Source organism: Condylostylus longicornis, unplaced genomic scaffold (assembly GCF_029603195.1).
Source record: "Condylostylus longicornis isolate FDR11 unplaced genomic scaffold, ASM2960319v2 ptg000153l, whole genome shotgun sequence".
In the NCBI taxonomy this organism is placed as follows: domain Eukaryota; kingdom Metazoa; phylum Arthropoda; class Insecta; order Diptera; family Dolichopodidae; genus Condylostylus; species Condylostylus longicornis.
In genome coordinates, this window is record NW_026578121.1 from 2,246,709 (window position 1) to 2,261,099 (window position 14,391).

At 22.3% G+C, this 14,391-nt stretch overlaps 1 protein-coding gene across 1 annotated transcript in view; it reads left to right on the forward strand.

Moving 5' to 3' along the window:
- LOC129615883 (sialin) overlaps positions 1–14,172 on the forward strand; it is a 38,534-nt gene extending 24,362 nt beyond the window's left edge. The window contains exons 3-8 of the mRNA XM_055531292.1: positions 6,833–7,411; positions 7,478–7,564; positions 11,124–11,407; positions 13,098–13,230; positions 13,369–13,610; positions 13,686–14,172. Coding sequence (XP_055387267.1) covers positions 6,833–7,411; positions 7,478–7,564; positions 11,124–11,407; positions 13,098–13,230; positions 13,369–13,610; positions 13,686–13,871 — 1,511 coding nt within the window. The 3' untranslated portion in view covers positions 13,872–14,172. The remainder of the gene's footprint in view (positions 1–6,832; positions 7,412–7,477; positions 7,565–11,123; positions 11,408–13,097; positions 13,231–13,368; positions 13,611–13,685) is intronic.
- The last annotated feature ends 219 nt before the right edge of the window (positions 14,173–14,391 follow it).

Here is a 14,391-nt window from a genome sequence, read left to right on the forward strand (position 1 = left end):
TTATTAAGTAGACATTTAGATTACACAGATTTCAGAACAGAGATCGGTTCTTCGGGACGGGATACTATTTCCCGGGCTGACTAAGATACTGTGAACGACTGTTTGCTTTGATTAACAAGGTTTTGATATCTGCCACGGGTCTAATTTTTGTTTGCTTAAATCTAAATTCGACATTTCCTTCTCTTAATAACCAACTAATCACATTTTATTAAAATTTTTATCAAGCACAACCACAACATAAAATTCTAATTAAAGTAAATTTGATTATTAAAATATTGAAAGTGTTAAAAGTTCACATTTAATTAACACCTTAAAAATTATAATGGATACTGAAAATTTTAATTATTCTTTTTCTATTTTTCCATTTTAAAATAATATTAAGTATATAAGTGTAAAGAAACTGGAACAAAATGACCAGTTCAATGTTTTTTTCTCATATATAACATACATAACATGTGATTATAACAGTTTAATATTATGTGTATCAAAACCACTTATTAAAGTGTTGTAAGAATTTTTTAAGTGGTTGTAATGTAAAGCAAAAGTACTTATATGCAATTAATTTGTGCGTATAACATATACTTAAGTATACAATTATGAGTGTTTGACACTTGTATTTATTTCCATCTAATTACATTTATTTTTTTGGAATTCGTGTTTTTGTTAAATTTTGTATATTGATTGAGTTTTGAGATTTCTATTGATTTCTGTAATTAATATTTTTTTTGTAGAAATATTATTGGTTTCTTAATTAAATTTTCTGTAATTATGTAATGAGTTTCAGGTAAATTGTCAACAATTTTATTATTTATGCGAAAATGATCTCTTTATTTTCTTTATGTATATTTTAGTTTTTCGAGTATATTTGTTATAAAGTCGACTAATTATTGACCACAGTTAATTAATTTATTTTAATTTATATTCGACCATTGAATGGTTTTTAGGATTTTTTCTTAATTAACCTCAGTTACTTTATTAAACGCAATGATAATTGAATGTGTTCTATTCAATACACATTTATGCACATTAAACTTTGTTCAAATTTTAAACAAACTAAACAAATTCCATTTTTGAACACAATGTTTGATGGGTGTGTTTTATACACACTGTCTAACTGAATATGCGCATTTCTTTAAAATGAAACATGTTTATCTGCTTTAAATGTTAAAAGAATAATTAAATAAATATATGTATGTACAAGAAATAATTTTAATTAGAATAATTATTTTGTATAAAACATGCAATAAAATTTAGCTTGTTCTGTTCACTAGTGAAAAATTATTTAAAACTAAATTTTAAGGGACAGATAAGTACAATAGTGAGTATACTTATGTGACGAGCAAAAATGTTATCTACTGATCAGCTGCAAGTTTAACTTGTTATAATTATACTCCCACATTGGATGTATATATACATATATGTATGTATATACGAATATAAAATAAGTTGAAAAGATTATAACAAGTTTTAGTTTTTGATATTTTTGTTTGAGTTTTCCTTTTTATAAAAATATGAAACAATAAGTTGAATAAATTACATCATATTCTACATTTTATTATTATATAATATTTATAATTATAATAGAAAGAGAAAAGAATAATATACTTATAATAATATTCAATTTATTCAAAATTAAAAAAAAATTGATATTGATAAGCATTTTAATAAAGAATTCAAATATTAATTTAAGTCTAGCTTTCGAATATAATGAAGTGACGCATGACGTTCCTATTAAAATTTATTTTATTAGCATTTTAACTGATTTGAATATATGCGCTCAATAAAATGTATTTCTTTTACAAAATATACAAACACATACATACATACATATACTTACACATATAATCAATTAAAATCAGATTTAGTGTAAAACTTTAATTTATAAAACAAGATTTTGAATATTATCGAAAAAAATATGAACGTAATAACCCAATTATCAAAAAAAAAAAATGAAATTTATAATATTGTTGACCTTATTTATAGACAATCGATGCTCAAAGAATTACATTTGTGTGTGTTCATACGTATACAATATTTCTAAATTTGTAGAGTAATTTGAATTCTGCAAAATGAATTTTAATTTAATTTAATATTAAAATTAAAATTTTATGAACCCAATTAATCATAACTCTTGATCTATTCATTGTTTGTGAGTGCAAATATTTTAAATGTACGTTATGATATGAAATTACATTAATTACTGTGAAAGTAGAATCAAAGTCGTAAACGGCTATACGGCGAACTATTTTCTATTAACCCAGAACAAAAAAGAAACGGCAACATCAATTGAATAGTATATTTTGCATATAATGTCGCACACACAGATAATGTCAAAAAGCCGTCAGAGGAAAAATAATAATTTAGGCTATTTCACGGCGGAAATTTCACTGGATTCTGGGCATTTCCATCTAAATGTGTGTAATATGTGCAGAAAATCGTACTTGTTCAACTTAAAACATAAATTTTTTATGAAATTTAATAGTTTTATTTGGGTTTTCTTGACTGTTCAAGAGTTAAATTTACGAGGTATGCAGTTGCCAAATCAAAATTTGTTTAACATGTTTATTTAAATATAGATCACCCAAAATTCTGTGCACAAACCGTACCGGTTTTGAATTTTGAATTCCAAACGAGTAGTGTAAATACTGAAAAAAAAATATTTTTGTCGTTTTTGACATTTTATATATACATAAGTAAAGATCAATCATCTATTTACCGCGTCCATTTAGGCAAGCAATTAAGATATTATGTTCTGCATTCTCTGTAAAATAATGTAGAATATATTTTGGATTTGTTTATGTACATACAAATGTGTTATACTATTGCTTGTAGATAAAAATGTAGTTATTGCTGCGTATAACAGGTTGTTCACAAAAAATGTCAATACAACTTTCAATTTTTCTTACTTCATATCAATTTGAACTTGTCTTTAAAATAACCGGATATAGAGAATAACAGTTATAATAACATAACATTACTATATTGTAATTCTTGTTTCTTTTTATTGTATTTTATTAATTTTGATTCAAAAAATCAAAAATAAGTTTTTGATTTTTCTTTTTATTTCCCCTTTTTTTTATGATTATTCAGAATCATTCATTTTATTTTGCTTCTCTCTTTATTTTTCAATTTTATATTATATTTCTGCGTATTTAAATGAATTTTTGCCAAAAATTTATTTTTAGTAGGTACGTATTATGTTTAGGTATAATAAAATTATAATAAAAATCTATAAAAAGAATCACCGTTATGGTGTGTACATATATACATACATACAAAAAAATAATAAAAGAAAATGTCGCTGTTACCAAATTTAAATAACAAAAATTTTTTATTGTGTATTGGATATTATTCTCCTGGGGTTATCAACTTTAGAAGTGTTTAATAAAAACCGAAAAATTACTAATGAACTAGTTAAAATTATTATTATTAGTTACTACCAAAAAAAAAATTTAGAAGAAAATAATACAGAGTTTTTCCAACAAGTGAATGTGAGTTACATATACAATAAAAACAGGTTTTTAAAATTACTTTCTGATCTCAATGTATCATACCAGTGTGTTTGAGTTAGCCTTCATGAATTTAAAGTATACAATTACTGTTTATAAATACGACAAAATCTAAGTTTAAATTGTGGATAAAGTCTAAAGAATTAAAAATATTAGAAATATTAGACTGAAATTATGTGATGACGCTCAGACTTTACGTCTTTGCTACGAAAAAGATAATCGTAACGAAAGTCAGCTGTTCGCAGTTACAAACTACCACAAAAGAAAATAATTGTCATTTTACTTTTAAAAATCTGACAAATCTGAAAATTTGATGGGGATAGAGTAATTTCTATTATTATTTTCCCTTTAGACAAACTCAAGTGTCAAACAAGATACGACTTTCATCGGACTCAGATTATATCGTAAATTTTGTCGTATATGTACATTACATACATACTTACATGTGTAAACAGAAAGTAATTTTCCTGTTTTGTTTGTTTATAATTTTTGATTTTTTTTTCAATAATTTTAGTACATCCTATCTCTATCTTGGGTAGGTTCGCGCACTTATATTCTACATTACTTAACTATACGTACCGTATGTACATATTTATACATACATGCATACGTACATTTTTTAGGTACAAAAAGAAAGAAAGGCATGTACTGCCATCTACATATATTTCTTAACTACAAAATAAATAATAAAGAATAAAACCCTTCGTATGCAGGAGCCACATGTTTATGCCACGAGTTCATATTCAAAAGAATTGTGTGTGAAAAATCAACCTTTTTTTTATCTTTAAAGCAAATACAAGTGAATAAAGTTTTTATTTTTTTTGGAGGCTTGTCATTTTAATTTTTTGTTAATTTTGTTTTTTCTTTATTTTTTTCATTATCAACTTTTTAACTTTGCTTGCGTGTATTTTCGCTATTTTAATAACACGAAAAAACAAAAAAAATTAAAACAGAAAAATTAAAAAAAAAGCTACCTACCAGAAAAATCGAGCGACCGGTTTAGTTAAAAAAAAAAAAATTTCTTTTATGAATTTTTTTTTGATAATTTATAGCATTATTATTAAAAAAAAAGTTTCTGCGGTTTCGTGCGTTAGATTTTTCAATCAACAAGCTATAAGGAACAAAAACAAAAAAAAAAAAACTGTGATCTTGAACTTTAGTCATTTTTGTACTTTAATTTATTAAGTTTTTCTTTTTTTATTTTATTGCCATTAAAAACTGTACCACATTTTAGTGGAATTTATATAAAAAAACAGAAGAAGAAGAAAAGGAAATAACTTTCTGATAAATCATAACTTCACCGATTACGTAATTGGGGGCATGTCAATATCTATTGATTTTTTTTTATTATTAATGAATAATGGGTCTATTATAGATTTGAATTGCATGCATGTACATAAGTACATACATATATGCTTTGTTGCTATATTCGACTATGAAATACTTTTAATTCCGATAAAAATTAATATGTAAAGGTGGTGAGTGTATATAGCTCCATGCTATCTTAATTTCCTCGGTGAACCTGGAATAGTATAACTACAGAAATAAATACATAGATACATAGGTATGTTGGCAGCTGTGCTTTCCTTAAACTGACTCGAGTTATCACTCATCTTAGTGATGGCAATAAAACTATGTATGTGCAAATAAATAAGGTTTTTTATTGGTTTTAATATTTTATTTTTAAACTATCGGGCGTCCAATAAAATGCAGATGTGACATCAATTTGACTTACTCTGTAATTAAAACAGTTTTGATGAAATAGTCAAGTTGACGTTAGATTTGCATTAAGAATCGTTTATTAAATTTTGCCGGCAAGTATCTCTTAGGAAATCCTTGTCGAGCATTACATCGAAATTAAGAAGTAACTTCAAGAAGTTTGTGATTTTAAAGGAAGCTAATTTCTAGGGTCAGACTAAAAATTTTACATAAAAAATTATAAATATTATTAGATTTTCGTGTAGTTTCCATGACCGTCAATTCTCTTATTTGTTTTTTTCGATAAATAATTTAATTTAATCGACAATTTAGTTCAACACTAATTTTTTAAAAAAGGAAGAATCAATGTACAAAATTTAAAATAAATTTTTATTAAAATTTTATTTCGGAAGTAAAGAATCATAAAAAGAATTGACAAGATGTTTTCATTTAATACAGTTATTTTTTTTTGATTGACGTATTAGAGTTCTTAATGTTTTATAAATTTGACATTTATATTGTTATATTGCCTTTTCGAATAACTTAATAAAATTAGGAATATTATATTTGTACATATTGAGTATATCAAGAAAAATATCTTACTTATTAAAAAAAAAAAAAAATCAATATAAAAATTTTAAAGTCAAAATGACAATGTCAAATTAATTTTATATACAAAAATTTTTCGACAATATTAAATTGCTTAATAAAAAGTAAAGAGAAAATTAAAATTTAATAAAAATTTAACACGTTTTTTTCTTATAAACATTTCAATTTTCTTAAATTGGCAAACTACATAATAACAACATTAATAACATTATTAGTACGAGAGTATAACGTAATTATTACAAAAAAAAAAAAAACGGAATATTAATTGAATATTATGTTTGTTGGTATGTATGGATGTACGCATGTATAATTTTGTTGTATTTTATTGAATTTAATTCGACTAATTTTTATTAATTTTAATTTTTTTGCGTTAGGAATTTATAATTTAATTGAATTGTTGTGATGCGGTTGAAAACATTCTAAATTGTACAAGGTTTTCTCTATTATTTAATTTTTCGCTAATATTATTTTAAATATGATTTGACATAGAAAATTATTGTATATTTTATGACAATTTTTATTTTAATAATTTTCCTGATTATTATTTTATTATTTGTTATAATTTTAATTCATTCAAAGGTTGTGTTTAACCAATTCAGCTCAAAATGATTCACCATTTAATTTTTAATACTTATTAAGCAGAGAAAAATTGGATATAATTTCGAACGATCATAAAAAATTCAAGGAATTGTTTTTTTTTTTTTTAATTTTAAAAGTAATAAAACTTTTGCTTAAAATTTTAGTAATAGAGCAATAGAATTGAGTTAAAAAAGTATAGATATGCTTGTATTTAAGTTATCGACATGTTTGACTTTAACTATTAAAAACAAAACAGATGACCTTTACGTGTGTCTTTACTAAATGACATTTTATTACTTTAATTTTGACATTAACAGTAGCGCAATTAAAGAAGAAATTAAAAAAATATGTAATAAAATTTAAAAAAAAAAACATTGTTGTACATAAAACTTATTAAATTCAAATATCGAATATTTTTGTTTTTCTTTTTCTTGTAGATCTTTTATCATGTCGTCAAATATTAAATATAATGGTATGTCTTGGTTTTATGTTAAATTATGCATTACGTGTAAATTTAACAATAGCAATTGTTGCTATGGTTGAACCATTAACACCATCAACATCAGAATCAATAATTGATAATGAAACATTTCGTAATTATGAAAGAGATCATAATTTAACAGCATTATCATTAATTGCACATCCACCATTAAATGATACATTATCAACATATGAAAATAAAATGACAACTGATGCAGAACCAAGATTTAATTGGGATACATATCAACAGAATTTTGTATTAGGAAGTTTCTTTTGGGGTTATATATTAACTGAATTACCTGGCGGTCGTTTAGCTGAATTAATTGGTGGTAGACGTGTATTTGGACATTCCATGTTATGGGCTAGTTTATTAACATTAATAACACCATTTGCTGCATATACACATTATGTATTTTTAATTGTTGTACGTGTTGTATTAGGTTTTATGTTAGGTGCATCATGGCCAGCTATACATCCAATGGCAGCTGTATGGATAAAACCAATGGATAGATCAAAATTTATGTCAAATATGATGGGTATGTTAAAAAGAATCAATAATAATTGATAAATTTTTATCTAAATTTTTATTTTTTAAATTGTAGCATCATCACTTGGAGCAGCAATTACAATGCCAATTTGTGGAGTTTTAATTTCATCATTTGGATGGGCTAGTGTATTTTATGCAACTGGTATGTTTTAACTTATATGAAAATCATTCAAATTCGGAGTATTGAGAGAAAGTTTAAAATTTTGGATTTTTCATACATTTAAATTGTATGAATTTCAATTTAATATTTACTGTTGATTTTAAAAACTGTTCTCTTCAATTCCAAATCTCAATTTTAAATCACGTTTTACTAAAAATGAGTTCATTTTGAGTTGCTACAGCTTCAGTTATTAATTTTATCTCTGAAATTCTTGATTTCTGTTATATTTTTGAAAAAATATTTAGAATTTAGTTGGCTATTCTTATACATATTTAGTTACCCTATTTTAATAGCTATATATAGGAAATTAATTAATATTGAAAATTCTATAGTTTTAATATTAAATAAACAATTTCTATGAAAATCCGAAAATTATAATTGAATTAATTGAAGCGATTTATAAATTAATTTATACATTGGTTTATACCCAATCTCCAAAAAAAATGTTGTAACCAACAAATGATAATGTTTTAAAAATAGATCATAAATTTTAATCAATTGTGTCTTAATTGTTAATTAAATTTATTAAAATTAAAAGAACGCAAAAATATTTTTTTTCCATTATGAAAGTTTGAATACAAGGGAAAATTTATAAATTTTTATTGTTTCTTGTACACTTGAATAATTTTCAAATTTTTAAAATTTTAAAACTGTGCAAATAATTAAACAATTTAAAAATTCTAAACTGAAAAGACGAAGAAATTCATGATAAGAGAAACAATAAAACCAATTAATATTAAAAAAAAATTTTATTTATTTTAAAAAAAAATAAAAATTAATTTTTTTTATCACACCTTATTTTCATACATTTTGTGATCTCATGAATATATGTACAAGTTTTAAAAAATTTCTTTTGTATGACAATTAATCTGTTAGTGTTGCCGTACTAAATATAATGGAATGGCTAAAATAGGCATGTTCAATATGTGAAAAGTGAAAATATGAGACACATAACATACATAGTTGAAAGTTCTTAAAACTGACCACATGATATGCTTATTTATGCTTATTTTTTCCGCATGCAAATCACTATTTGTTACTAAAATACCATTACAGTAAGAATTCAGTAAAATAAATTTATTTTTTTTGTTTGTTTGTTTTTTTAAAGTGAAATTTCTGTAAACAATAAATTCTGAAATGTTAAGCTTTTATACTAATTTTTCTTATTTATTTCCAATCGCAAATTTAATTTCCGCAAATATGTACATTTATATTTATATAAATGCATTTATAATACTGCAATATATTTGTAAAATTAAAATATTTAAGTCTGGTGGGATCAATCATTCAAGGTGTGCCAGTTTAAATTGTTTACTGTAATTAAAAAAAGAAATTAAATAAAAGAGGAAACTATACAAAATATTGAAAAAAAATGAATATAGTAAATTTTATCGCAAACATAATTAACAAATTTAAGCTATTTTATATTATTTATATTGATGGTATTATGTATAACACTGTTTTTTTTTTTTTGCAAAACACACACAGCCCAGGTATTTTCATGGTATTTATGTATTTTTTTTTTAATATTGTTTTTATGTCATCGTCGCGTCGTTATTGTCGGCAATGAAATACGCTAATAATAAATAAAAATAATAATTTTCATTCATTTATTCATATAAACTTAATTAATTAATTCTTATTTTTAAATTGAAAGAAATAAACAAGGTATTTAAAAAAAAAAAAAATTTAATAAATTTTTTAGATCACGTTTCAGAAAAAAAAAATGAATAATTAATTATCCCGTAATTTTAAGGAAAAAATAAAATTAAAACAATTTTTTCTAATATTTTTCTTATTTATTCAAGTAGAAGAAGTTAAGAAATCTTAACTATTTCTTTAATCAGAAAACAAGGAAACTTTAATATAATCAAATTTTCTACTAATTTTTTTGCAGATATCGAAATTTATGCAGTTAAAGTGCTACCATTTTTTCAGTGTTTTTTCAAAACAAACTTCATGTTGAGTGAATGTTTTTCGGGGTATTTGTATTTTGCAGCAATTGTATATTTGTATTTTGCTCCTATATATTTTACAATGTTGTAAAGCTTCTTATTCTAAACCTTCTATTGCTTTACTTTATATATAAAGCATTTCCTATATTAAAATGGAATTCTTCAAAATGGTTAAAATTTTAATGTTGTTCAAAAATATCACCAATTCTTATTAGATAAAATTCTTGAAATTCATTCTTAATAATCGAAGCTAGAATAAATCTATTTCTGGTTCTACTAAAAGAATTAAAATTTTATGGATAATACAATTTTTAATTTGAATTTTTAACCTGAAAAACTGATCCTAAATTAAAAACAAAATGAATTTAAGAAAGGAAATCAATTTTGCAAATCTACTTCAATAACTTCCTTTAATGAATTTGTATTAGATCTATAAAACATTAAAATATTTTTGATAAAGTAAGATTTGCTAATTATTATTTATGCAAATATAAAATAAAACTTTTTGGAAAGTATCTTCTTCTTCTTTTTTTTTTGCATATTTTTTCTGTTTCAGGTTAAATGTTAATTAGCAACACTGACCGAAAAGTAAAATTCATTTTTTTTTTTGATATTGGCCCCCTTTTATTATCTGGTTTTTTTGATTTTGTTTTTATTTTTTCTTTCTTTAAATTTTAAGTATTTTGTGAATTTTTAATTAAAGATTGTATTTTTTTTTTTTTTTGAAAAAATAATTAAAATTTGAACAAATAAATTTTGCATGATTGTTTTTTTTTAGAATTAGAATTTTTAATTTTTTTGTTTGCTCAATAATTTTTTTCTTCTTGAAGGTCACACGTTTTTAAAACTTGATATAAAAATTTCATCATATTTAATTCAGGAATAGTTGCTGAGTTTTTTCGTTTTTTTTCTTTTTCGTCTAAGATGAACTTATGCAAAACTTAATGTTTCGATTCCGGTTTAAGACTTTAAGATTGAGAAAAAAAAAATTAGGTTGACAATTTGTTTTTAAAAAAAAGGATGAGAAAATTTTCGACGGCAACACCAAAATTTTTGTTATTTAATATTTTAATTTGTAAATTATTTTTACATCAATATTGCAATTAAATTAAAATCAAGAATTTAATTAAATTTTTTCAATTAAGTTAAATTTATTTTGATTACAACATTTTAAATTAAGTATATTACGACTTATTCAATTGTAGCATAATTCAATTGAGAGAATTTGTTTATTTAAAAAAAAAATCAATTCACAAAATCAATTAAAAATTGTATTGTAGGATTTTTTTTTTAAATTAATTTTAATTGAAGATTTCATAACAAATTATTATAAATAATTATTTGTTTACGTTTTTACAAAGTATTTCCCTATTTCCTGATTACCAAATCAATAATCTTAAAATTTATTTTAATTAAGAATTGCATTTCTTCTATGGTATTGACTATTGACCATAGTGATTCATGTAATATTAAATTGATTTAATGAGTATATCAAAATATTTTAAACTTTCTTAAATATTTTTTTAAAAAAAATACTATTTTATCTATAATAAATATTAATTTTTTTTTTTTTTAAATTCTTTTAGGTGGTGTTGGTTTATTATGGTCAATTTTATGGTTCATTTTTATATTTGATACACCAGCAACACATCCAAGAATAACACCTGAGGAAAGAAATGAAATTGAAGAAGCAATTGGTAGTTCAACATCAAAAACACGACCAAGTTATGTACCATGGAAACAAATGTTAACATCGGCAGCTGTTTGGGCAATAATTTTAACACATGGTCTATCTGTATTTGGTTTCTTTACTCTAATAAATCAATTACCAACATATATGAGAACAATATTACAATTTAATATTAAGAGTGTAAGTATAAGAAATTATATAAAGGCAATATTATTTCTAGTTCGGGGTAATATTTTAATTTCTGTCCAATCTTCATATTCTTTTTAAAGCGTTTATATACATACATAAATTTATTTTGCAAATAACAAGAAAAGAATTAGTTTTATTTTATTTATTGTTTATTTAATAAGAATTTTATTATAAGATTTAAATTAGAAATAGTGTTAATTACAATTATATTTTGTATTTTATATGTAATAGGACAATTTTTGTAAATTTTCTCAATTCCATTTGTAATAATTTTTTTATTTGTTAAACTTTATTATAATCAAATGGAAAATTTATTTCCATAATTGAAATTACATTGGTTTTTGTCTATTAATTTTCTGTTCTTATTCAATATTATTTAAATTCGTCTATCTACATCCATAAACGTACAAATACAATAAATTATTAAATATTTTGATTATATATATATATAGATTTTTATAAAAATAGCTTTTGTTTCTGATAACGAATCTATTGTAATAAATTTAAAATGTTCATTTAAATATTAAAAACAAAAAAAAAATGAGCAGATATTTTTCTATACAAAAATATATTTTTTATCATCATTAACGTAGACAAAAAATTTCCATTGATTAAATTATTAAAATTATATAAAAAAAATAATACAAAAAAAAAAAAATTGAAATTTCTTATTTTAAATTTCATTTTTTAAATATTATTGTTATGTTGCTACTTGCCATTCAAAATTTTTACTAAATGATTATTTAAAAAAATGAGAAGTATTGTAATGATATTGAAAATTTTGTGATAATTTTCATGATTTTGGTATTTATTTCAATTAACTATAATCGAAAATGTTAACAATATTGTAATATGAAAGATGATTTTTGAAAATCTAAATAATTTTAAATTAAAATTTCATGGATAATAAATAGTAAACATAAAAGTACGTATTTTACAAAATAAATAAAATTAGAGTTTGAGAGTTTGAATCAAACTCAATTAACTTGAATCAGACTAAATTTATGGTTGATTAAAGTATTGTCAAATGAAATACGATTAATAATTGTAATTTAACACTAAATATATTAAAATATATTAAAATTGTACTAGTTAAGACCTTAGCATGTAACTAAATTGATTAGATTTATGATTAAGATTTAAAAGGTAAAAATTTATTGTACCATTAAAGTAATTCAATATTTAGAGCAATTTTATGCTAGTAACAGATAAAATAGGTTTTTATTTCAGAAGTTCTTTTAAAAGATCCTATATTAATATTTTTAGAAGGCATATAAGAAAGTCAAATTTAATATAAAAAAAATTATTTTTGAATACTAATCAGTTTCCAAATTTAAAAATTGATTTTTTTTTAATTTAGTGTTTTTGTTTTTTTTGCAACCTTATTAATCTCATTCTGTTGTGATCTTTTAAAGGTTATTTCAGTTTTATTTATATGTAAAATAATTCACTTTTAATTTGTAAATCGTATTAATGAGGTGAATGAACGCTTTTTTTTCGTAAATAGTCCGGTTACATTCAATATTCGTGTTTAAATACTATTTAAGTATTTAAAAATTTTCTTAATCAGAAATTTTAATTTTCCATAATTGGAAACAAATTCAATTATTATTAAACTAAATCTGAATTTATTAAGTTTTTCAGATTTTTATTAATTTATTTATTTATATTTTATTTTTAGAATGGATTATACTCATCTTTACCATACCTTGGTAAATATATAATGGCATTAAGTTCATCATTCCTTGTTGATTATTTGAGACAAAATGACAAATTGACAACAACACAAGCTAGAAAAGTTTTCACATCATTCGGTAAGCTTTTTTTTTTTTCTTTGTTTTTTTGAAATATATAGCTCTAATCAATGTTTAGTGAAATCAAAAAATAAGAGTTACATAATTATTGTTATGTTTTATTAATTTATTTAAAAAAAAATTTTTTTTGTATTGCAGCTTTGATGTCACCTGGACTTTTAATGATTTTACAAGCTTTTTATGGTAAAACAGCTGTATGGTCTATTACAATTTTTACACTTACATTATTTACACATGGTGCTGTAACAGCTGGTTATTTGGGTAATGGTTTAGATATTGCACCAAATTTCAGTGGAACAATCTTTGGTTTAGCAAATACATTATCATCATTTGGTGGTTTCTTATCAACATGGATGGTTGGAGCTTTAACATATGAAGATGTATGTATTTAATTTAAAACGAAGAATTTTTTTTTTATTTTTAATTTAATTTTTTAATTAAATTTGACATTTTAGAAAACATATTTAGCCTGGCAAAAAGTATTTTCGATATTAGCTGCTACTTATATTGGCGGTGCTGTAATATATTTAATTTTTGGTACTGGTGAATTACAATCATGGAATAATCCACCAGAAAGGAAAAAGAAACACAATGATACTGATCTTGAACAACAAGAACCTTTAAAGAATGGAAAAATTTAAAAATGAAAAAAGTAAAAAAATTAAGATGCCAGGAAATGTTTATTTTTTTTTTTTAAATATCAACAAACCTAAATTGAATTTTTTTTATTTTATTAACACTGGGCATTGATTTTATTAAAAATATAAAATAAAATTTAAAATGAAAATAATTATTGTTGAACGAATTAAAAACGTTTGTTAAATAATTACGGAAAAATGTTCCAAAAATTAATTTTGGGTTTTTCAAAAAAATTTTCCTTTTTTAATCAAAGAACGTTTCTTTTTAATTTTTTTTTTTTTTAAATTATTGAAAACATTGTTTCGATATTCGAAATAATGTTTTTCAAATATAAAATCTCAGATTTGATATTTTGTATATATGTATTTAAAAACAAACAAAAGAAAAAAAAAAAACAGAAAATTTGTAAAATAAAATAATATATTTTTTACCATAAAGTACTTATGTACAACTTTAATGTATATTTTATACATTTTTTATATGAATATTTCATTAAATATTAAATTAAATAAAACAATTATT